Genomic DNA, 24,977 nt, shown 5'->3' with positions numbered 1-24,977 from the left:
GTGTGGGGCCCAAAACTGGACACAGTACTCCAGATGAGGCCTCACCAGTGTCGAATAGAGGGGAACGATCACGTCTCTCGATCTGCTGGCAATGCCCCTACTTTATACACCCCAAAATGCCATTGGCCTTCTTGGCATCAAGGACACACTGTTGACTCATATCCAGCTTCTCGTCCACTGTAACCCCTAGGTCCTTTTCTGCAGAACTGCTGCCTAGCCATTCGGTCCCTAGTCTGTAGCGGTGCATGGGATTCTTCCGTTCTAAGTGCAGGACTCTGCACTTGTCCTTCTTGAACTTCATCAGATTTCTTTTGGCGAAATCCTCTAATTTGTCTAGGTCCCTCTGTATCCTATCCCTACCCTCCAGCGTATCTACCTCTCCTCCCAGTTTAGTATCATCTGCAAATTTGCTGAGGGTGCAATCCACACCATCCTCCAAATCATTTATGAAGGTATTGAACAAAACCGGCTCCAGACTGACCCTTGGGGCACTCCACTTGATATGGGCTGCCAGCTAGACATGGAGCCATTGATCACTACCTGTTGAGCCCGACAATCTAGCCAGCTTTCTACCCACCTTATAGTGCATTCATCCAGCCCATACTTCCTTAACTTGTTGGCAAGAATACTGTGGGAGACCGTGTGAAAAGCTTTGCTAAAGTCAAGGAACAACACGTCCACTGCTTTCCCCTTCATCCACAGAACCAGTTATCTCGTCATAGAAGGCAATTAGATTAGTCAGGCATGACTTGCCCTTGGTGAATCCATGCTGACTGTTCCTGATCACTTTCCTCTCATCTAAGTGCTTCAGAATTGATTCCTTGAGGATCTGCTCCATGATTTTTCCAGGGACTGAGGTGAGGCTGACTGGCCTGTAGTTCCCCGGATCCTCCTCCTTCCCTTTTTTAAAGATGGGCACTACATTAGCCTTTTTCCAGGCGTCCGGGACTTCGCCCAATCGCCATGAGTTTTCAAAGATAATGGCCAATGGCTCTGCAATTACATCCGCCAACTCCTTTAGCACTCTCGGATGCAACACATCATGCCTCATGTACTTGTGCACGTCCAGCTTTTCTAAATAGTCCCAAAACACTTCTTTCTCCACAGAGGGCTGGTCATCTCCTCCCCATGCTGTGCTGCCCAGTGCAGTAGTCTGGGAGCTGACCTTGTTCGTGAAGACAGAGGCAAAAAAAGCATTGAGTACATTAGCTTTTCCCACATCCTCTGTCACTAGGTTGCCTCCCTCATTCAGTAAGGGGCCCACACATTCCTTGACTTTCTTCTTCTTGCTAATATACCTGAAGAAACCCTTCTTGTTACTCTTAACGTCTCTTGCTAGGTGCAACTCCAGGTGTGATTTGGCCTTCCTGATTTCACTCCTGCATGCCTGAGCAATATTTTTATACTCCTCCCTGGTCATTTGTCCAATCTTCCACTTCTTGTAAGCTTCTTTTTTGTATTTAAGATCAGCAAGGATTTCACTGTTAAGCCAATCTGGTCACCTGCCATATTTACTATTCTTTCTACACATCGGGTTGGTTTGTCCCTGTAACCTCAATAAGGATTCTTTAAAATACAGCCAGCTCTCCTGGACTCCTTTCCCCCTCATGTTATTCTCCCAGGGGATCTTGCCCATCAGTTCCCTGAGGGAGTCAAAGTCTGCTTTTCTGAAGTCCAGGGTCCGTATTCTGCTGCTTTCCTTTCTTCCTTGTGTCAGGAAGATGTCGATCTTCTCACTCCCATTCTCACTCCCGACTCATGGAGTGGCGCTGCTCTCAAAGTGTGAGGTGTTGATCGCCAGGGTACCAATCTGCCAAACGATCTGCCAAACGACGACAACAGTCACCAGAGTCACGGCACCAAGAGCCATCATCCCTGTGTAGGTCCCTAGCAGAGGTCTGTGGAGAGGGCTGACGGGAAAGGGGTAGACAGGCAGCATCAATACTGTCCTGGTCCCCCAGACAAGTCTCCCCCTCTTCAGGCTCTGAAAGTGAGGAGGAAGATCTGCCTGCAGGCCAAGGCCACCCACCAGGGGCATTGGCATTTCCCTCTGGGCCACCTGAGGCCTCATGGCCCCAGGGCCAGTGGCCGGTACTCTGGCAGCTATGGAACCCCTGGGAGTTTTCCCCAACCGATGCAGTGGCACCAGTTAGTATCAGGGGCATGTGAAAGACGGTCAGCGACAGTCTCCAACCCGCCCAGACTTGGAAGCAGAGTCAGAGCAAGGTCCCCAGGGACAGCCAGCTTCAGCTGAAGTTCCCTTGGCAGAGGCAGCGGAGTTGGCAGACCCCCCTATACCCGCCTCATCATCTTTGTCATCGCCCAATTAGGCGATAGCAGGGCCTTCCCATGCCGTTCTCCGGGATGATGCAAGGGCTCACCGGGAGCTTCTGAAGAGAGTGGTATAGAACCTGGGGCTGGAAGCCAAGGAGTTGGCTGAACCCTCTGACTCCCTGTTTGATGTGCTAAGTGCAGCAGCCCCTTCCAGGATGGCATTGCCCGTCCACAAGGGCGTGGTGAAACTGATCAAGTCCCTGCAGCAAACCCCCTTTCTCTCCACCTGTTTGGAAATGGGGGGCAGGAAAGTACTACATCCCTGCTAAGGGGTTTGAATACCTGTATATCCACCATACTCCAAGCTCACTGGTTGTATCAACAACCAATGAGCACAATAGATGAGACTAATGGGGCTCAACGCCTAAGAATAAGGAGGGAAAAGAGGCTCAATCTCTTTGGCAGAAAAATTTATTCTACGGCCAGCCTCCAGCCGAGAGTGGCCAACCATCAGGCCCTTCTTGACCGTTATGATTTTAGTATTTGGCAGTCCATGGCCAAGTTTGTGGACTCGCTGCCAGAGGAGCTCAGGAAGGAGTTCCTGGTGATCCTTGATGAGGGTAGGGCTGTGGCCTTCAAATGGCCTCGGATGTGGCAGACTCTGCGGCCTGGACCATGGCTTTGGCCATTTCCATGAAGCCTGCATCCTGGCTACAGTCATCAGACCTTTCAGTGGAGGTTCAGTAGTCCATCCAGGACCTCCCATTAGATAGCATGTCACTGTTCTCGGAACAAACAGACAGCAAATTACATGGTCTGAAAGACTCTAGGACTACCTTGCGCTCTCTGGGCCTTTACACACCGGCACCTGTGAGAAAGTGGTTCAAGCTGCAACAGTCCCACAGGTTCAGGAGTCCATTCCAATTGGAGCTCTTCCGCAAGAAGGAAAAGGGTTACAAGCACCAGGAAGGCCGTCAGCCAGCCCACTCAGCTCACTAGAGCTTTACCCACAGCAAATCGGGTAACAAGCAGGCATTTTGAGGGTGCGCTCAAGGGTGACCTTCCAGCATGTATCCTGGATGCAACACCTCTGTTATTTTCCAACCATTTGTCCCCCTTCATCACTGCCTGGGCCTCTATAAAATCAGACCGATGGATCCTCAGCACAGTAGCAGGGGGATATACGCTCCAGTTTATTTCTCTCTCTCCCCCCACCCTCGTTCCCTGTCCCTCTTCAGGGATCCTTTTCACGAGCGTCTGCTCGCTCAGGGGATACAAGGTCTCCTGCAGGTGGGTGCCATGGAGGAAGTCCCCTTACACCTGTGCGGAAAAGGGTTTTACTCCCACTATTTTTTGATCCCAACCTGGGGGGGGGGTTGTCTATGCCCCATTCTTGACCTGTGAAACCTCAACAGGTAGAGGAGCCAACTGGGGGGGAGCTTTTCTATACCTGCTGCTCACAAACCGGGAAGAATTAGTGGGGGAAGCAAAAGTGGATGGGAATCTGGGAGGCAGTGACCATGAGTTGGTTGAGTTCAGGATCCTGACACAGGGAAGAAAGGTAAGCAGCAGAATACGGACCCCGGACTTCAGGAAAGCAGACTTCGACTCCCTCAGGGAACTGATGGGTAGGATCCCCTGGGGGAATAACATGAAGGGGAAAGGAGTCCAGGAGAGCTGGCTGTATTTCAAGGAATCCCTGTTGAGGTTACAGGCACAAACCATCCCGATGTGTCAAAAGAATAGTAAATATGGCAGGCGTCCAGATTGGCTTAACGGTGAAATCTTTGCGGATCTTAAACATAAAAAAGCTTACAAGAAGTGGAAGATTGGACAAATGACCAGGGAAAAGTATAAAAATATTGCTCGGGCATGTAGGAATGAAATCAGGATGGCCAAATCGCACCTGGAACTGCAGCTAGCAAGAGATGTTAAGAGTAACAAGAAGGGTTTCTTCAGGTATGTTGGCAACAAGAAGAAAGCCAAGGAAAGTGTGGGCCCCTTACTGAATGAGGGAGGCAACCTAGTGACAGAGGATGTGGAAAAGGCTAACATAATCAATGCTTTTTTTGCCTCTGTCTTCACAAACAAGGTCAGCTCCCAGACTGCTGCGCTGCGCATCACAGCATGGGGAATAGGTGGCCAGCCCTCTGTGGAGAAAGGTGGTTAGGGACTATTTAGAAAAGCTGGATGTGCACAAGTCCAAGGGGCCGGACACGTTGCATCCGAGAGTGCTAAAGGAACTGGCGGCTGTGATTGCAGAGCCATTGGCCATTATCTTTGAAAACTCATGGCGAACAGGGGAAGTCCCGGATGACTGGGAAAAGGCTAATGTAGTGCCCATCTTTTAAAAAGGGAAGAAGGAGGATCCTGGGAACTACAGGCCAGTCAGCCTCACCTCAGTTCCTGGAAAAATCATGGAGCAGGTCCTCAAGGAATCAATCCTGAAGCAGTTACACGAGAGGAAAGTGATCAGTAACAGTCAGCATGGATTCACCAAGGGAAAGGTCATGCCTGACTAATCTAATCGCCTTTTATGATGAGATTACTGGTTCTGTGGATGAAGGGAAAGCAGTGGACGAATTGTTTCCTGATTTTAGCAAAGCTTTTGACACGGTCTCCCACAGTATTCTTGTCAGCAAGTTAAAGAAGTATGGGCTGGATGAATGCACTATAAGGTGGGTAGAAAGTTGGCTAGATTGTCGGGCTCAACGGGTAGTGATCAATGGCTCCATGTCTAGTTGGCAGCCGGTATCAAGTGGAGTGCCCCAAGGGTCGGTCTTGGGGCCGGTTTTGTTCAATATCTTCATAAATGATCTGGAGAATGGTGTGGATTGCACTCTCAGCAAATTTGCGGATGATACTAAACTAGGAGGAGTGGTAGATACGCTGGAGGGCAGGGATAGGATACAGAGGGACCTAGACAAATTGGAGGATTGGGCCAAAAGAAATCTCATGAGGTTCAACAAGGATGAGTGCAGGGTCCTGCACTTAGGACGGAAGAACCCAATGCACCGCTACAGACTAGGGACCGAATGGCTAGGCAGCAGTTCTGCGGAAAAGGACCTAGAGGTGACAGTGGACGAGAAGCTGGATATGAGTCAACAGTGTGCCCTTGTTGCCAAGAAGGCCAATGGCATTTTGGGGTGTATAAAGTAGGGGCATTGCCAGCAGATGATCGTTCCCCTCTATTCGACATTGGTGAGGCCTCATCTGGAGTACTGTGTCCACGCTACAAGAAGGATGTGGATAAATTGGAGAGAGTCCAGCGAAGGGCAACAAAAATGATTAGGGGTCTAGAACACATGACTTACGAGGAGAGGCTGAGGGAACTGGGATTGTTTAGTCTGCAGAAGAGAAGAATGAGGGGGGATTTGATAGCTGCTTTTAACTACCTGAGAGGTGGTTCCAAAGAGGATGGTTCTAGGCTATTCTCAGTGGTAGAAGAGGACAGGACACGGAGTAATGGTCTCAAGTTGCAGTGGGGGAGGCTTAGGTTGGATATTAGGAAAAACTTTTTCACTAGGAGGGTGGTGAAACACTGGAATGCGTTACCTAGGGAGGTGGTAGAATCTCCTTCCTTAGGAGTTTTTAAGGTTAGGCTTGACAAAGCCCTGGCTGGGATGATTTAATTGGGGATTGGCCTGCTTTCAGGAGGGGTTTGGACTAGATGACCTCCTGAGGTCCCTTCCAACCCTGATTTTCTATGATTCTATGACTCTCTGGATTCAGCCATTCTCAATCTGAAAGACACTTACTTTCACACATTGATATTTCATGGACAGAGAAGGTTCCTATGATTCATGGTTGGGACTGCCCACTACCAATTTGCAGTACTCCCCTTTGGCCTAGCAGCGGCACCTAGGGTGTTTACAAAGTGCATGTTGTTAGTGGCAGCCTACCTCAGACATTGGAGTATGCAGATCTACCCATACCTCAACGACTGGCTCATCAAGGGCCACTCCAGAGTCCACATTCAGCACAGTGTCGAGACGTTGCAAGCCACCTGTCAAGCTCTGGCCTGTTACCTGGAGTTCTTTCAACCCAAAGCTCTTGGTAACTTTTACTCTATGCAAGGTGGTGTCAGGAAATCAGGTGAGACACAGCTGTCACAAACAGGACAGCACAACTTGTTACCAGTTGGCGCAGGCTGTGCCTCCACCAATAGGGAAGGCTCATTTGACAAGGGCTCAGGCGTCTTCGGCTGCTTTCCTGGTGGAGGACATCTGCAGGGCCATGGCATGGTCTTCAGTGCATACGTTCACGATGCATTATGCCATCACCCAGCAGGCCAGAGATGACGCTGGCTTCGGCAGAGCTGTGTTGCAATTGACATGTCCATGAACTCCTATACACCTCCGATGGCACTGCTTGGGAGTCACCTACAATGGAATGAACATGAGCAAGCACTTGAAGAAGAAATAACGATTACTAGCCTTTCATAACTGTTGTTCCTTGAGATGTGTTGCTCATGTCCATTCCATGACCCACCCTCCTACTCTGTCAGAGATCTGGAAAGAAGGAACTGAGGGAGGAGGGAGCCAGCAGCGCCCCTTATTCTGGCACAAATGCATGCCACTCCAGAGGGCGCCAGAGCTGGTCTCCTACAGATACCACTGCGGGAAAAACTTCTGGCAGTGGTGAGCACACACCCCTACAATGGAATGGACATGAGCAACACATCTCAAAGAACAACAGTTACGAAACTTGAGTAGCCGTTTTTTCTGACTGGTAGCATTTTATGCCCCTTTGCACAGGTGTGAATAACACAAAGGGCCACGCAGAATCAGGCCCTGTGTTTCTAGTGAAAATGCCTGGATCTGAAGCATACTCTTGAAGGGGGCCTTTGCCACTGCACTGTGAAATCTGGCAGTGTTCCACAGGAGAGCATCCAGGTACCCTGTGGCCTTGGGGAAGGTGCACTGAGATAGCAGCCACATGGTTCTGAATTTTGGTCTCACCTTCACTGACTTGTTCATATGTCTGTACACTTCATAGTCCTTATTACTGGCTAAGGCCTCATACCCTCTGTTAACTGCTTTGCAAAATGAGAGGGCTGAAGTTATACAAGGAAACCTTAGGCAGAGATGGCAATAGAACTCAGGCCTCTTATGGCAGACTCAAGGCTTATTCAGTCTACCACACTGCTTTTCAGATTGAAGTTTCCAAATATATGTGCTTGGGTTATTCTAGGTAAAATTTTCAGCTAAAATTTTTGCCCAACCTCTGACTCTATCAGTTGACCATAGTCTCCTTTCAGCCTGCAATAGAACCTTGGATCTGTTATCCCCGGTATTAAACTTCTGTCTAGCAAATAGCTGTGTGACCTACTGGCAAAGTGTGCATCAGATCTGCCTTTGGTGGCTGCACAAAATAGAAGATTACAGTTACTCCTCTGGCTCAAGTGGTCTATGCTGGGGATCTGAAGGTCCAGGATTCAAGCCCTGCTGGCAGCTCATGTTACTCCTGAGGGCATTCTGCGCCAAAAAAATTAAAAATTCTGTGCACAATATTTTAAAATTCTGAAAGTTTTATTTGTCAATAAATAAATGCAGAGGATCCAGCATAGCAGTGGGGAGCACAGGCGACTGGTTGCATGAAGGTGGGAGATCACCCTGCAGCACCCCCACCCCTGGAAAACGGACTCAGTGGTGAGACTGCACCCGACCCTAACACAGCACAAGGCCTGGGCCTGGCCCAGAAACACCCCGGGGGCCCTGCCCCTCTGCACCAGGTGCACCAGGTGTGGGGCAGGCAGGCTCAACCAGGCAGGATCCAAGTGTGAAAGGGCTCACTGTGGGGGGATCCAGGTGTGTGGTGAGAGGGTTCTGTTTGGGACAATCTGGGTGCAGTCAGCTCAGTGGAGGGTCTAGTTGTGGTGAGATCTGGATGCACAGAAGCTCATGGGGGGGTGGGTTCCAGGTGCAGGGGTAATAGGACTCTGCAGGGACCTACAGGTGAAGGTGGTTGGGGCTCAGTGGAGGGGTGTGAGTGTGGGGGGTCTCAGCAGGGGAGTTTGGGTGCTGGGGGGAGTGGGGCCTGGTGGGGTGGGCGTCTGGGTGCAACTAGTTGGGGGTCAGTGGTATGGGGGCTCAGGGTGGTGCAGGGGTGGGGGGTCTGGAGGCAGGGGGCTCCAGATGCAGGAGTTGAGGTTCAGTGGGGTGGGGTTTGGGTATGGAGTGCTGGTGGGGGGGGGGTTGGGTGTATGGGGTGAGACTTGGCAGGGGTGTCAGGGTATGGGAGTTCTGGATGCCTGGGGGTTGGGTAGATGGAGGAACAGGTCTCCTTACAGCCCCTCTCCCTACAGCCAATGAGTGATGAGGGCAGGAAGCAGGGTAGGATGCTGAGCTTCCTGCAGCTGGGAGAGGTTTCTGAGGGTGGGTCTGACACAGCCCCAGCCACTCCTTGCAGGGGAGGAGGAAATCCAATCCTCTCTTGCCTCCAGCCCAGCTGGGACTAGCAGCTGATCCCTGCTCAGGGTAGAAGCCACTGGCTGGGGTGTCCCCAGCCCTATGGTGATTTACCTCTCCACCAGCTGCTCCGGGTGCCTGAAATTATGTACATGCACCGCTAGGGAGTGATGTGTGACTGCTTGTCAAGGTTCCTTCCCCACTCTGAACTCTAGGGTACAGATGTGGGGACCTGCATGAAAACCTCCTAAGCTTACTTTTACCAGCTTAGGTTAAAACTTCCCCAAGGTACAAACTATTTTACCTTTTGCCCTTGGACTTTCGCTGCCACCACCAAATGTCTAACCGGGTTTATTATTGGGAAAGAGTCATTTGGAAACATCTTTCCCACAAAATCCTCACCAAAACCTTGCACCCCCCCTTCCTGGGGAAGGTTTGATAAAAATCCTCACCAATTTGCATAGGTGACCACAGACCCAAACCCTTGGATCTTAAGAACAATGAAAAAAAGTATTCAGTTTCTTACAAGAAGAATTTTAGTAGAAGAAAAAGTAAAAAGAATCACCTCTGTAAAATCAGGATGGTAAATACCTTACAGGGTAATTAGATTCAAAACATAGAGAATCCCTCTAGGCAAAACCTTAAGTTACAAAAAGGCACAAAGACAGGAATATCTATTCCATTCAACACAGCTTATTTTCTCAGCCATTTAAAGAAATCATAATCTAACGCATGTCTAGCTAGATTACTTACTAAGTTCTAAGACTCCATTCCTGTTCTGTCCCCAGCAAAAGCATCACAAGACAGACACAGACCCTTTGTTTCTTCCCCCCTCCAGCTTTGAAAGTATCTTGTCTCCTCATTGGCCATTGTGAACAGTTGCCAGCGAGGTTATCCTAGCTTCTTAACCCTTTACAGGTGAAAGGGTTTTTCCTTTGGCCAGGAGGGATTTTAAAGGTGTTTACCCTTCCCTTTATATTTATGACACTGCTCTTGCAGCTTCCCTTTGCTTCCCTATCAGAAAGTCATTTTTCTGCGGGGGAGCAAAGAAACCTGCGGGGGATGTGAATTCTGTGCATGTTTAGTGGCACCAGAATTCCCCTAGGAGTATCATGGGATGGAAACTCATGGGTATAAGTGAGATAATTTGTTCTTCCTGATTTTTTTATTTAATTTGCACAGTAAGAAAGTCTCCTTTAAAGTTAAAGTATAGCCTGTCAATTATGGTGCAACATACAACAAAACCCAGGTGTTCAAAATTTTAGTGACTGGTCATACGCTTCGATTATTTGTAACACACTGGCAGGTTTGAAAGTGGAGAGGTGTGCGTTCTGGTTCTCATGAGTTGGTCAAAGCTGTTGCCTTTTCATTTACAACACTGCTGAGAGATTACAAATAAACGTACTAGTCACTGAATTGAATCAAATAATCATGGAACCATATCTAGTCAGACTAGATTTCTAAATGTTTTTAAACAGTATCTGGGGTCTTAAGCACCTGATATGGTCCTTTTAGATTTGTTTCACTGGCAGTTTAGAAATACAAGACCAGCCCACCAGAACAGGAACAAGCACAGATGCCTTTGTAAAGTTATAGCCTGGAAAATCCTAGCTATTTGAGCCTCTTTAGAGTCATCCTTCCCTTGCTGAGGGTGACTTTGTTCTGTTCTTTTCTCAACCACCAGTAATGTATAATCCACTTGTTCCAAAACTGCAAAGCCTACTCAATCTCAGATATTTGTACTAAAGAAAGCAATATGGAAGGACCCATAGCAGAGGAGATCAGCCAGTTAGGAAGAAAAGTGAGTTTAATTATCTATTTTAGATACTTTCATAGAGCATCTTCCATAGAGTATTAAGGCAAGAAAGGGACCATTATGTCATCTAGTCTGATCTGTATATCAGAGGCCATTACATTTCACCCAGATATCTGTGTATTGAGCCCAATGATTTTAGGTAAACTAAAGCATTTCAGGCCTCAGGAGACTTATCTGCTGTGTTCCCCAGGCACAGAATGGGAGAAACTGAGGTGCCACTTCTGTTATACCTGAGCACCTCACAATCATTAATGTGTTTATCCTCACACGCAGGCCTCTGACAGGCTGCTGCTGTTATCTCTATTGTACAGATGTGGAACTGAGGCACAGAGACGCCAAATGACTTGCTCGGGGTCACTCCAGAAGTTTGTAAAGGTTGCCCACTGAAAAGTGCTGCCACAACAGAAAGAAGATTCAAGCAACTCCATTCATATGCTGATGTTACTGTGCTTTGCAAAGGTTAAGTTAAGCCTCACAGTATTCCTGTGAAGGAGGGAAGTGTTCTAATCCCCATTTTGCAGTCAAGCAGGAGGGATATACAGAGGTTAAAGTGATTTGTCCAAGGCCACAGAAGTTTGTGTCAAAACTAAGACTTTTGGTGGCTTTGGAAGAAGAGGGATATGAACTATCATAGAGAATAGACTGGATGGGGATAGAGACTAAACAGAATCTCTGGAGAAGACTGGTAGCATTGCAGCTCCAAGATCTGAGATAAGTGGCAGGTATTATGAACAGTTGTTTAGAAGGAGCCAAGCAAAAATCCCTTGAAGAGAAGAATAATGTCGAGATGTTGTTGTTGTGTTTTAGCATGGAGTAAAACAGAACTGTTCAGGTTTGAGGCTGAGATCTCATGGCTGTTCTCAGAAAGAGGATTAGGTAGGGGGCGATCAGCTAATTTGGAAGTTGGTGCCTCTATCTAAAATGATGAACACCACAGATCCTACGGAAGGACTTGGAAGATGAGACGCACCTGACCGGTCACTCATATCAAGATTCAGGACTTGAGATGGATCTCAGATGTTGGGCTGATAACACCTGCAGCTAGTCCTGTTAACAGGAACTCCTCTGCAGCCAGCCCCACTGTTAGGAACTTGGAAATATGCAGTGTTTCTTTATGCTCCTTCAATTGCGCTTTTCCACCTGCAGTGTATGTTCTTTGTTTAAGAGCTCAAAAACACCACTTCTGGATGAAGAGCTCTTTCCAAGCATATCCCAGGAGGAGGCTATTAATGGAATCTGTGCCGTCCAAGTGTAAATATTCCATGTGTATCTATTGAATACAATACCATGGAGGTATTTGTACATGGCTGCTGTTTAACCCGCTTCTCTGCTGTAATTGGTGCCTACTGACCAAATTATTTGCTTTCCAAACATCTTGCTAGGAAAATGAAATTGGCCCTGAATATTTAAGCAACTGCTAACTCTGGGCTGAATTTCACATTCAGAAATATTCCTCCAAAAATAACAGAGCATCAACCTACTTGAAGCCAAAACGAGGGAAGCTTACTTTGAAAAAAGCGAGTGAGTCATCTGCAGTCTCTGCTTCCCACAATATTGTGCCTGCTGGTAAAGAAGGGCAATTGGGAGTAGTTACTTCCAGCCAAGTATATCTCTGTTTCCCGATGGGTTTCCTGCATCTGGCCCTCGATGTACTGCACTCCTGCAGCTAGGGGAGCTGGTGGTTAGTCGGGTGCATTCACCTCTGCAGGCTTTATTCTGAGTGCTCCTGGTGAGGAGTTCATTTACCAAGAGTGTCTCACAAATAGTAACCGACACCCCCCCCCATCCTCACGCTTCCCCCCTTCATGACTCAGCCACCTGCCATGAGACCCTAGGGAGTGGGGAGGGTCACACACAGTCCAAGGCGTCCCAGAGTGAAACAGTTCCCAGCTCCCCTGCACACAGCACTGCTGTTGCCCTCCTGCTCTCTCCAGGCCGGGACACCTCTCTTCCCTGCTCAGTTTCTCTGTCTCTTCCCCATCTCTCAGCCCTCTGGCTGCCAAAGCCCTTCTGCTGGCAGTGTTGAATCCCCCCCACTCATTCCCCATTCCACCAGGCTGGCAGCCCATTAGGTCAGTGTGAGCAAGCTCGCCACTTTGGACTCCAGGCCACTTATTTAGGAGCCTAAATACAGACTGGGGCACCTAACGTTCGGCCTCCCCACTTTTAAAAATGTTGGTCGATGTCTTTGAACAAGACGAAGATCTCAGCCCATCTCGTGCCAAATCTGATGTTTTAAAAGAGCCCAGGCCTGAGCTATCCGACAAGAAAAGTATCTGAGCAACAGTTATTCAAAAGGTGAAAAACACTAAGCTCAGCAAGCTCAGAGATGGCTCAACTGATTTTAGTTCATGGGTTTTTAAGGACAGAAGGGACTATTATGGCCATCGAATCTGACCTGCACAGCTTCGGTTAGAGCATGTTTTTAAGAAAGAGGCTTCCAGCGTTGATTCACTGAGCAGAGTACGGCCATCATTCACCGGAGGGGCACGTCTGGCTGTAATGTTTCAAGGAACATTCAAGGCATCAGTGGGAAGAACCCTGTGGATTCTGGTAAAAACTGGTGAGGCCTGATTTCCATACAGTACTCATCTGGGGGTGCTGTGGGCAAAGGAGCATTGTGACTGCAGAGGTAACAGTCCCTCATCACTCGCTCCCCCCGCACTTCACTTGCATACTTCAGTCCCATTTAAATGAGTCAGCAGATGAAACTGCAGGTCAGGACTGAGCAGCTTTGTGTGCATGCAGTGGGGTCAGGGGTTCAGGGTGGGAATGACAGGGGCTGCTTCAGTTCAGGAGCTGTATTGGCTGAGTAGGAGTGAGGCTGTCTTCACACTTTGCCTGGCTCAGGCGAGGTCACTGAGCTTTGCTCAGTTAGAACTGTTTATCTAGGCAGCTCCCATTAGGTGCAGCAGGCAAAGGGATTGCTCCACTGCAGCACCAAGTGGGCTCTGGCAAGGGGTGAGATGATGAAGGCAGATGGCAGGGTTTAAGGTTAGGGTTACTGGAGAGAGGAGTGGTGATTGGCTGAGTTACCTCTGATGTCACAGTGCTGCTGCTCAGGCTTCTCGGTTGCAGCACAACATGGGCACTGTCAAAGGGAAGTGTGAAGAAGGTGAGTGGCTTAGGCAACTAGACAAGCAAATGTAGGTGTAGTGGCAGTATCCTGTACAATTGATACGGGTTCAGGCGGGGATAGACATTACTTTCCTGCCCTCCCATCACCTGCAGCTCAGCCTGCATAAGCAACAAAGTGTGTGACTTTCTAGCTTAAAAAACTCCAAATGACGGAGAATCCACCCCAGTCAGTGGGAAATTGTTCCATTAATTCCTCTCACTATTAAAATTTGCACCTTATTTCTAGCCTGAATTATCTGGCTTCAACTTCCAACCATTGGTTTCTCTTCTGCTTTTTTCTGCCAAGCAAAAGAGTCCTTGGGTATTAAAAAATCTTCCTATGTAGGACTTGTGGATTGTGATCATGTTACCTCTTAACTTTCTCTCTGATAATCTAAATAGAGCTTCTGCAAGCAGGTTTTCCAGAGTTTGAATCATTCTTGTCACTATTCTCTGAACCCTTTCCAGTTTGTCAATATCCCTTATGGAGGGTGCACCCTAGAACTGGACACGATATTGCAGCAGTGGTCTCACCTGTGTCAAATATAGAGGAAATACCACCTCCCTTCTCCTACTTGACAGTGGACCATGGGAGATGCCCATCTACACTGAGTGGACCGTCATGGAAACATGCTGTCTGGAGTGTAGGTAATGGCTTCCTGCAATGACTGAGCAAAATTGGGCATGAATATGTGGCTTGCCCACGTGACTTCAAACTCCATCTTGTTGCTGTAATTTTTTACAGTGAGAACAATGGGATGCCCTTTACATCACAAAAGCTATAAAAGGTCCTGGAAACACCTCCAGTTGGTCTTCAATCCTGCTTCTTACCTCTGGAGGAACCTAGCTACAAACTGAAGCTCTGAACAAAGGACTGAATGACCCATCCCACCTGTGGATGTACTCCAGAGATTTGACTCAAGCCAGCAGTTTATTCCATCACTGCTACAAGCCTGAACCATGAACTTTGCCATTACTGTATATAATTGATTCCTTTAACCAATTTTAACTCACCTTTCTTTCTTTTTATGAATAAACTTTTAGATTTTTAGATACTAAAGGATTGACACCAGCGTGATTTTTGGGTAAGATCTAAGTTATATATTGACCTGGGAGTGTGGCTAGTCCTTTGGGATCAGAAGACCCTGTTATTTGATGAGAGTGTTGTAAAGAACCACTCATCTCTGAATCCAGTGTTTTTGGTGGTGATATAAGAACTGGAATGCCTGAGGAAACTGCCTTTACGTTTTGTTGTCAGCCAGTGTGGTGAAACAGGAGTTTACTTTTGTGGCTGGTTTGGTATATCATATAAAAGAATAACCACCAGTTTTAGGTAGTGTTTGCCCTATTTCTCAGTAGTTTATCCTGAATTTGACATTCTCAGTTGTGACCCACTAAGGCACGGGTACAGAAGGATGTAGACAAACTGGAAGTCAATGGGGTGTATGAAGGATAATGACTTGAGAACTGTAGCGAACAGAATTACTCTGGATTTACACTTGTGTAAGAGAACAGAAAGGACATAGTCTCTTACCTGGAGGGAGTGCCGGAAGTAGGAGTGTCTGAGCAGTTGTCTTTACAGTGGAGAGCGCGCCAGCAGCCAGCCAGCTAGTCACTCTCCTCTCCTCTAGCATGCTGCTGTGTCAGGCAGAGGAGCAGGCAGCCCCAGCAAGCTCCCGTCTCACCCGTGGGCTCTGTGTCAGCTGGGTCTGGTACAGAGCATCACATCGCTTGCATCTTGTGCTTTGATTTTAGCACCGAGCATTGCTAATAAATATTTGAGTTACAGGCTGGTGTGTAGCTTGGCCAGTTGCACATCAGAAGCCAGTGAACAACTAACTCTGGGGCAGCCAGCCATTTCAGAGGTGGATTTCAGCTTCCGCCAACTCTCACCTCCCAGCTTTTATTAGCACACTGGCAAGTAGAGCCTGAGTTCTTGTTTGCTCTGCTAGAGGCCTCTGATACCTACAAGCCCCACAGCCGCTCTGGAGAAACCAGGACCAAGGAAAGCAGGGAAGGACTGAATTGGAGAGTCAGACCATGGGAGCGGGGCCACGTACCCTACTGATCAGTGTTCAGTCTGGAGTGCCGTGAGTGAGGGGTGCCGCATTTGCAGAGCTAGTCAGTCTGGCAGCAACATCCATGCTGTTGACTTTGCCCTATGGAGCTGTGAAAAGCCTGCAATCCCTCCAAGTTATGAGGATCATTGTAATGCGAGCTAAAAGTTCCCTGCTTCGGCTATTCCAGCTGCTGTCCCATTGCGGAACTGCAGGTGTTTGTCTCAACTTCCCCCCAGCCAGCTCTTTGGGTGGGATTGGCTCCTCTGGGGCTAGGTAAGGACTGAATCCACCATGCTTTCCTCTTCCCTCCCTCATGGGAACGCCCTCCTCCCTTGGGATGCATGTTTATTCGGATTTATCCAGTATGTTAATATCTGTCTGTCCAGGCACCAGGAGCTGATCCAAAACCTTTGGTAGTCTTTCCATGGACCCAGCTGGCTTTGAATCAGGCCATAAGCACCTGTGATGTAGTAAAAAACAGTTAATTATTATCATCATTATTATTATTTATTTGTACTAGAAGTTCATACGCTGTTTTGCTTATGTAGGCTGAGCTGTATGCCCACCCAGGCCCCTTGCCCAACTCCAGCCAGTCCTCCTACCCGTCAGTCACTAAGGTTCTGCCCATTGATACATAGATGGTTCCCTGAACTTTTTTCAATTCTCTGATGCGGATTTCAAAAGCCATTGCATTACATTCAGCCCCACAGCCTCTCTCTGTCTGTAAGGCTTCAAGGCCTTGCCTTGCTCAGCCAATTAAAGTTGCACCTCCTAGGAACCATACCCCAGATCAGGACTCTGTTGGGCTGTGTGCCCTACAAACAGGACAGTCACTGCACCAGAGAGCTCACAGTCTAAGGAACGGCCCAACATATGGAACAAGTTGGGCTAGATCTATGCTACATTCCTATATAATAATTATTCCTTGTGTTGTGTTTATAAACTGTCAATGTAAATCCCAAACCAGGCCCCAGCCCAGACCTAGTGCCAGGGCAGCTTTTAGCTTTGCAAAACCAAACCCACTCTAGTTACAGGGCACAAGACTCAGCCAGCCAAGACGTTCTGTCAAGGCCTTGGCAGGGTCTGCCTGGGGTGACTTACTGCTGGTGTGATCGGAGATGGAGAGTGAAGCCATGGGGAGGTACTGGCTGCCAATCTGCAGGGACCTGGGAAAGTGAGTGCGGCTCCCAAAAGCTCACCCTGCACTGCACCGCACCACCTCATCCCCCTCTGGTTAGTTCAAAGGAAGAAACAGCCCTTTGTGGCTTGTTGCTATGGCTCATTGGTTCCTGCCCTACACCATCCTCACTCCCAGTGCTCGCCCTAGCCTACGTCCTAATCCCTTTGCCTCTTGTGACTGATCCTCTCCCCCACTGTCATTCTGCTTCCTTGGGGAGAGGCAGGGGGGGTTATAGTGCTGGGGGGGCTATAGTGGGGGAGGAAGTCACAGAAATCTCTAGGAAGCTGCAGCTACACTCTCTGGGAAAGTGCGTGTTGAATTCTACAGCCAGAGCTAACTCCTATGATGAATTTCTCTGATACTACATCTAACTCACACCTACTGTGAGCCTACTCCTAGCTGCCCGGTATTTTTTCTTCCCTCTGACTCTTGGGAAAAACAGAGAATAAACACATACCCTCAACCATTTCCTCCTCCCAGGCCCTTGGAAAGGACTTATCAGGTGTCAATTTGATTTCATGCCAGCGGGCACTGTGATACATCAAGAGTAGCTCCCTTTGATGGACACCCAGCCAGCCAGCTGTAAAATCCCTCTTGGTCTGTTCTCTGCTTGCTTTACATGTAAAGGGTTAACACTCCCACAGGTTAAAAAAAAAAAAGGAGTGGGCACCTGATCAAAGGAGCCAATGGGAAGGTAGAACTTTTTAAAATTGGGAAAGAAACTTTCCCTTTGTCTGTTGTTCTCTGAACTGCACGGACACGGAGCAGTACATGCATACCTCATACCTACTTATCTAGAGCCTCAGATATGTAAGTAAAATTAGGGAATGTCTAAAAACAACGCGATTAGGTTTATTTCTTTTATTTCTTATTGGCTTGTGGATGACTTCTGTGCTAACCCCAGATGCTTTAGTTTGCGTGTAACCTTTAAGCTGAACCCCCAAGAAAGCTATTTTGGGTACTTGATTTTTGGAACTGCTCTTTTGAAATCTAGCAAAAGCCTAAATTCCAGATGATTTCTTTTTGTTTTTAATAAAATTTACGTTTTTAAGAACAGGATTGGATTTTTGGTATCCTAAGATGTCTGTGCTTATGCTTTTTGATTAGCCGGTGGCAACAGCTAATTTCCTTTGTTTTCTTCCTTAACTCTTCCCTGGAGGCAGGGTGGGTGTGTGTGTGTGAGCGAGAAAGGGCTTGAGGGTACCCCATAGGGAGGAATTCCCAAGTACTCCTTCCTGGGTCCAAGGGTTTTTTTTGTTTGTTTTTGTTTTTTTGCATTTGGGTGGTGGCAGCATTTACCAAGCCAAGGTCAGAGAAAAGCTATACCCTTGGGAGTTTAATACAAGCCTGGAGTGGCCAGTATTAATTTTTAGAATCCTTGGGGGCCCCCACGTTCTGCACTCAGTGACAGAGTGGGGATTCAGCCTTGACATGGTGGCAGAGTGGTGGGATCATTTTGAACCAGAAGCACAGACCTCAGAATCTGAAAATGACCTATTTTTCCTTTTGGCTGCTTGAAAGCCAGGGAGTTTTCTTTTCTTTTCTTTCTTTTTCCTTTGCTGCCTGAGGGGGAACAGGCAACCAGAGGGTTCAGCCTGCCAAGCCAGGGAATCTAACAAGCAGTTTATTTTTTTTTCTTTTCTAGCATCGTGGCAACAAAATAGTTAGGCTAAGAGTGCAGCACCCTGTGCATGAGGTTGAGGTCAGGCACCGAAACCTTAGAAAAACCAGTCTTCCCAAAGATGATGCTCTTGGAAGCAGAGGACAAAAGGGAGGTGAAGCGCTTGGAGTTGGAAGCGGAGGAGAGGAGACGAGACAGGCGAAGCACTTGGAAGCGGAAATGCAGGCGAAGCGCTTGGAAGTGGAGTTAGAGATGAAGTGATTAGAGCTGGAAAAGGCTAAACTGGATCAACCAGGTAACCCTAACAGTCCTTCTCCAGGTACCCCTCCCCATTCCAAGAAATTCCCCACCTATAAGGTAGGTGATGATACAGAGCTCTTCTTAGAAAATTTCGAAAGGGCCTGCCTTGGGAGCAACACCCCTATAGACCAGTATATGGTGGAGCTGAGGCAGCAACTCAGTGGATGTTTAGCAGAGGTGGCAGCTGAAATGCCTAAAGAACACATGAACAAGTACGAACTTTTTAAACAAAAGGCCAGAATTAGAATGGGGCTAACACCCGAGGATGCCCATTGGTGGTTCAGAGCCTTAAGGTGGCATTTTCCCGACACGCCTACCACGTTGTAAAAAATTGGGATGCCCGAATATCAGGAGCAAGTGTTAAATCTCGGGGAGATCTGTCTCTCCTCATGCAAATGGAGCAGTTCGTAGAGGGTGTTCCTGAGGAAATAGAAAGATACATCCTAGATGGGAAGCCCAAAACTGTAATTGAGGCTGGGGAGATCGGAACCAAATGGGTGGAGGTGGCAGAGAAGAAGAAAGCTGGTAGCAGTTGGAGTGGATACCAGAAGGGGCAACCCGAGACAACACCCTACCACTGGGGGTAGCCCAAGGCCCCACCTACACCCCAAGGAAAACCTCAAACACCTTAAACAAGGGTGATGTCGTGGTGGGAGTCTGCTATAGACCACCAGACCAGGGGGATGAGGTGGATGAGGCTTTCTTCTGGCAACTAACGGAAGTTACTAGATTGCAGGCCCTGGTTCTCATGGGAGACTTCAATCACCCTGATATCTACTAGGAGAGCAATACAGCAGTGCACAGACAATCCAGGAAGTTTTTGGAAAGTATAGGAGACACTTTCCTGGTGCAAGTGCTGGAGGAACCAACCAGGGGCAGAGCTCTTCTTGACCTGCTGCTCACAAACCGGGAAGAATTAGTAGGGGAAGCAAAAGTAGATGGGAAAAGTGACCATGAACAGCAGAATACAGATCCTGGACTTCAGAAAAGCAGACTTTGACTCCCTCAGGGAACTGATGGGCAGGATCCCCTGGGAGAATAACATGAGGGGGAAAGGAGTCCAGGACAGCTCACTGTATTTTAAAGAATCCTTATTGAGGTTACAGGGACAAACCATCCCGATGTGGAGAAAGAATAGTAAATATGGCAGATGACCAGCTTGGCTTAATAGTGAAATCCTTCCTGATCTTAAACACAAAAAAGAAGAGGAGTACTTGTGTCACCTTAGAGACTAACAAATTTGTTTGAGCATAAGCTTTCATGAGCTACAGCTCACTTCATCAGAGCTGTAGCTCACAAAAACTTATGCTCAAATAAATTTGTTGGTCTCTAAGAGGCCACAAATACTCCTTTTCTTTTTGCGGATACAGACTTACACAGCTGCTACTCTGAAACAAAAAATAGCTTACAAGAAGTGGAAGATTGGACAAATGACCAGGGCGGAGTATAAAAATATTGCTCAGGCATGCAGGAGTGAAATCAGGAAGGCCAAATCACACCTGGAGTTGCACCTAGCAAGAGACGTTAAGAGTAACAAGAAGGATTTCTTCAGGTATGTTAGCAACAAGAAGAAAGTCAAGGAAAGTGTGGGCCCCTTACTGAATGAGGGAGGCAACCTAGTGACAGAGGATGTGGAAAAAGCTAATGTACTCAATGCTTTTTTTGCCTCTGTCTTCACGAACAAGGTCAGCTCCTAGACTACTGCACTGGGCAGCACAGCATGGGGAGGAGGTGACCAGCCCTCTGTGAAGAAAGAAGTGGTTCGGGACTATTTAGAAAAGCTGGATGAGCACAAGTCCATGGGGCTGGATGCGCTACATCCGAGAGTGCTAAAAGAGTTGGCGGATGTGATTGCAGAGCCATTGGCCATTATCTTTGAAAACTCATGGCGATCGGGGGAGGTCCTGGATCACTGGAAAAAGGCTAATGTAGTGCCCATCTTTTTAAAAGGGAAGAAGGAGGATCCTGGAAACTACAGGTCAGTCAGCCTCATCTCAGTCCCTGGAAAAATCATGGAGCAGGTCTTCAAGGAATCAATTATGAAGCACTTAGACGAGAGGAAAGTGATCAGGAACAGTCAGCATGGATTCACCAAGGGCAAGTCATGCCTGACTAATCTAATTGCCTTCTATGACGAGATAACTGGCTCTGTGGATGAGGGGAAAGCAGTGGACATGTTATTCCTTGACTTTAGCAAAGCTTTTGATACGGTCTCCCACAGTATTCTTGCCAGCAAGTTAAAGAAGTATGGGCTGGGTGAATGGACTATAAGGTGGATAGAAAGCTGGCTAGATCTTTGGGCTCAATGGGTAGTGATAAATGGCTCCATGTCTAGTTGGCAGTCGGTTTCAAGTGAAGTGCCCCAAGGGTCAGTCCTGGGGCCGGTTTTGTCCAATATCTTCATTAATGATCTGGAGGATGGCGTGGACTGGACCCTCGGCAAGTTTGCAGATGACACTAAACTGGTAGGGGTGGTAGATATGCTGGAGGGTAGGGATAGGATACAGAGTGACCTAGACAAATTAGAGGATTGAGCCAAAAGAAATCTGATGAGGTTCAACAAAGACACATGCAGAGTCCTGCACTTAGGACAGAAGAATCCCATGCACTGCTACAGACTACGGACCGAGTGGCTAGGCAGCAGTTTGGCAGAAAAGGACCTAGGGGTTACAGTGGACAAGAAGCTGGATATGAGTCAACAGTGTGCCCTTGTTGCCAAGAAGGCTAATGGCATTTTGGGCTGTTATAAGTAGGGGCATTGCCAGCAGATGGAGGGACATGATAATTCCCCTCTATTCGACATTGGTGAGGCCTCATCTGGAATACTGTGTCCAGTTTTGGGCCCCACACTTCAAGAAGGATGTGGAAAAATTGGAAAGAGTCCAGCGGAGGGCAACAAAAATGATTAGGGGACTAGAACACATGACTTCTGAGGAGAGGCTGAGGGAACTGGGATTGTTTAGTCTGCAGAAGAGAAGAATGGGGGGGGGGATTTGATAGCTGCTTTCAACTACCATCCAAAGAGGATGGATCTAGACTGTTCTCAGTGGTACGGGATGACAGAACAAGCAGTAATGATCTCAAGTTGCAGTGGGGGAGGTTTAGGTTGGATATTAGGAAAATTTTTTTCACTAGGAGGGTGGTGAAGCATGGATTCACCAAGGGAAGGTCATGCCTGACTAATCTAATCGCCTTCTATGATGAGATTACTGGTTCTGTGGATGAAGGGAAAGCAGTGGATGTATTGTTTCTTGACTTTAGCAAAGCTTTTGACACGGTCTCCCACAGTATTCTTGTCAGCAAGTTAAGGAAGTATGGGCTGGATGAATGCACTACAAGGTGAGTAGAAAGCTGGCTAGATTGTCGGGCTCAACGGGTAGTTATCAATGGCTCCATGTCTAGTTGGCAGCCGGTATCAAGTGGAGTGCCCCAAGGGTCGGTCCTGGGGCCGGTTTTGTTCAATATCTTCATAAATGATCTGGAGGATGGTGTGGATTGCACTCTCAGCAAATTTGCGGATGATACTAAACTGGGAGGAGTGGTAGATACGCTGGAGGGGAGGGATAGGATACAGAAGGACCTAGACAAATTGGAGGATTGGGCCAAAAGAAATCTGATGAGGTTCAATAAGGATAAGTACAGGGTCCTGCACTTAGGACGGAAGAACCCAATGCACAGCTACAGACTAGGGACCGAATGGCTAGGCAGCAGTTCTGCGGAAAAGGACCTAGGGGTGACAGTGGACGAGAAGCTGGATATGAGTCAGCAGTGTGCCCTTGTTGCCAAGAAGGCCAATGGCATTTTGGGATGTATAAGTAGGGGCATAGCGAGCAGATCGAGGGACGTGATCGTTCCCCTCTATTCGACACTGGTGAGGCCTCATCTGGAGTACTGTGTCCAGTTTTGGGCCCCACACTTCAAGAAGGATGTGGATAAATTGGAGAGAGTCCAGCGAAGGGCAACAAAAATGATTAGGGGTCTGGAACACATGAGTTATGAGGAGAGGCTGAGGGAGCTGGGATTGTTTAGCCTGCAGAAGAGAAGAATGAGGGGGGATTTGATAGCTGCTTTCAACTACCTGAAAGGGGGTTCCAAAGAGGATGGCTCTAGACTGTTCTCAATGGTATCAGATGACAGAACGAGGAGTAATGGTCTCAAGCTGCAGTGGGGGAGGTTTAGATTGGATATTAGGAAAAACTTTTTCACTAAGAGGGTGGTGAAACACTGGAATGCGTTACCTAGGGAGGTGGTAGAATCTCCTTCCTTAGAGGTTTTTAAGGTCAGGCTTGACAAAGCCCTGGCTGGGATGATTTAACTGGGAATTGGTCCTGCTTCGAGCAGGGGGTTGGACTAGATGACCTTCTGGGGTCCCTTCCAACCCTTATATTCTATGATTCTATGATTCTATGAAGCACTGGAATGCGTTATCTAAGGAGGTGGTGGAATCTCCTTCTTTAGAGGTTTTTAAGGTCAGGCTTGACAAAGCCCTGGCTGGGATGATTTAGTTGGGGATTGGTCCTGCTTTGAGCAGAGGGTTGAACTTGATGACCTCCTGAGGTCCTTTCCAACCCTGATATTCTATGATTCTCTACTGTGTTGTATTTTATTTTATTTTCTTATTGCTAAATCACAGGTATAGTTGCTGACCCAGAATGACAGAAGTTTGCGGATTATTTCACAGGATGCAGAGAGACATAGAATCATAGGACTGAAAGAGAACTTGAGAGGTCATCTGGTCCAGTCCCCTGCACTCATGGCAGGACAAAGTATTATTTAGACCATTCCTGACAGGTGTTTGTCTAACCTGCTCTTAAAAACCTCCAGCGATGGAGATTCCACAACCTCCCTGGGCAATTTATTCCAGTGCTTAATCATCCTGACAGTTAGGAAGATGATGTCTCCTCTTTATTTATTCTGTAAGGTTACAGAAAGACTCACAATTGGTTTTAGAAATACAGGATGAGAGGGCATCAAATATTGTTACCTGTCAGCTCTGTGTTCGTGGGAAGCCTGTCTGACTCATGAAAGACCTTCCTCCCCTGACCCCCCGTCCCAGCCTCTGCTTGAACCAAAGCCAATCAGAAGAAAGACTTACAAAAAGCAATGGAAAGGCAGTGGGAGACCCACCTAAACCCCTTCGGACAAGAGTGACAGGATTAAGGAAACTCCCCTAGCCTCATTTGCATTGAAGATAGGAGAGGGAGAAATCTGTATTAGCATACAGAATGGAGAACAGAGATTACAAGGCAAGAACCGCACTGAACTCTGGGACCAGAAAAGCAGGAAAGCACTGCATGATGGGGGACCTCTGCTCCAGATGTTAATGAACCCACGCCTGCACACTCAGCTCAGTAGTTATCAGACCAATTCTAGTAATAAATCCCTTATTGGTATCCTAAATACTGAAGCTGCCTAATTGCATTGTGAGCTCCCTCGAGGGAACACCTCCCATAGCCAGGAATGATCAGTTTCTATTGTCTAGCCTGAACAAAACAACTTTGGTATATTCCCTTGAGCCATCAGTTTACCCATAAAGAAATCTAGTGTTCTCCCTTGGACCATTGTTCTTTCCCTACAAAAACCCCTACCACGCTCAAGTAAGTGCTCTGATGCCTGGATCCAAAATCTGCATCAGTTCCATTGGGACTTCATCTCCTGACTGATCATGTTGGGGGCTCTGCCCGTCTTCATCACTCCAGACCCTCGGCTACCACCATCACCTGGGACCCTTGATCGATTCAAGCTCCACGGAGTGGTGAGAACCCAGCTCTCTCTAGGTTCTGATGCTGATTTGTGTGATCAGTTATAGTTTTCTAAACCTGACTTTTATAATCAAATTTAAGTTAGATTTAATATCATAACTGGTTGGGTTTTTTTTGGCTTCCCTTGTATGGTTATTACCTGGCAATAAATAAATTTCATGGTTAAGCTGCTTGCCTCTCTCTCCCCCTCCTCGTGGGTGTTTTTGGGCTTCCCCATTCGCTCTGCAGCAACGCTTGTCACACATAAGCCAAAGATCCCTGCAGCGCCCAAAAATCCTGTGGGGTTTGCTCATCAAGTGGGTTACTACCAGAACAATTATAATGTGAAAGTGGGGATAAGGACGTGCTGAATCTGGGACATACGAGGGTGGCAGATTGAAAGTGCTGCTTGACCCAGCCTGATGAGTCCAGTGGCGTATAAGGGAGGCAGCTTGAAA

General features: G+C 47.7%; 1 protein-coding gene across 1 annotated transcript in view; it reads left to right on the top strand.

The window, feature by feature from the left end:
- Window positions 1-24,706, top strand: part of TEDC1 (tubulin epsilon and delta complex 1) — a 201,261-nt gene extending 176,555 nt beyond the window's left edge. Inside the window, exons 8-9 of the mRNA XM_048862429.2 lie at window positions 18,503-18,773; window positions 23,412-24,706. Of these exons, the coding sequence (XP_048718386.2) occupies window positions 18,503-18,739 (237 nt within the window). The 3' untranslated portion in view covers window positions 18,740-18,773; window positions 23,412-24,706. The remainder of the gene's footprint in view (window positions 1-18,502; window positions 18,774-23,411) is intronic.
- Window positions 24,707-24,977: the final 271 nt, after the last annotated feature.

This window comes from Caretta caretta, chromosome 8 (genome assembly GCF_965140235.1).
Source record: "Caretta caretta isolate rCarCar2 chromosome 8, rCarCar1.hap1, whole genome shotgun sequence".
In the NCBI taxonomy this organism is placed as follows: Eukaryota; Metazoa; Chordata; order Testudines; family Cheloniidae; genus Caretta; species Caretta caretta.
This window is presented reverse-complemented; position numbering and strand designations above follow the sequence as displayed.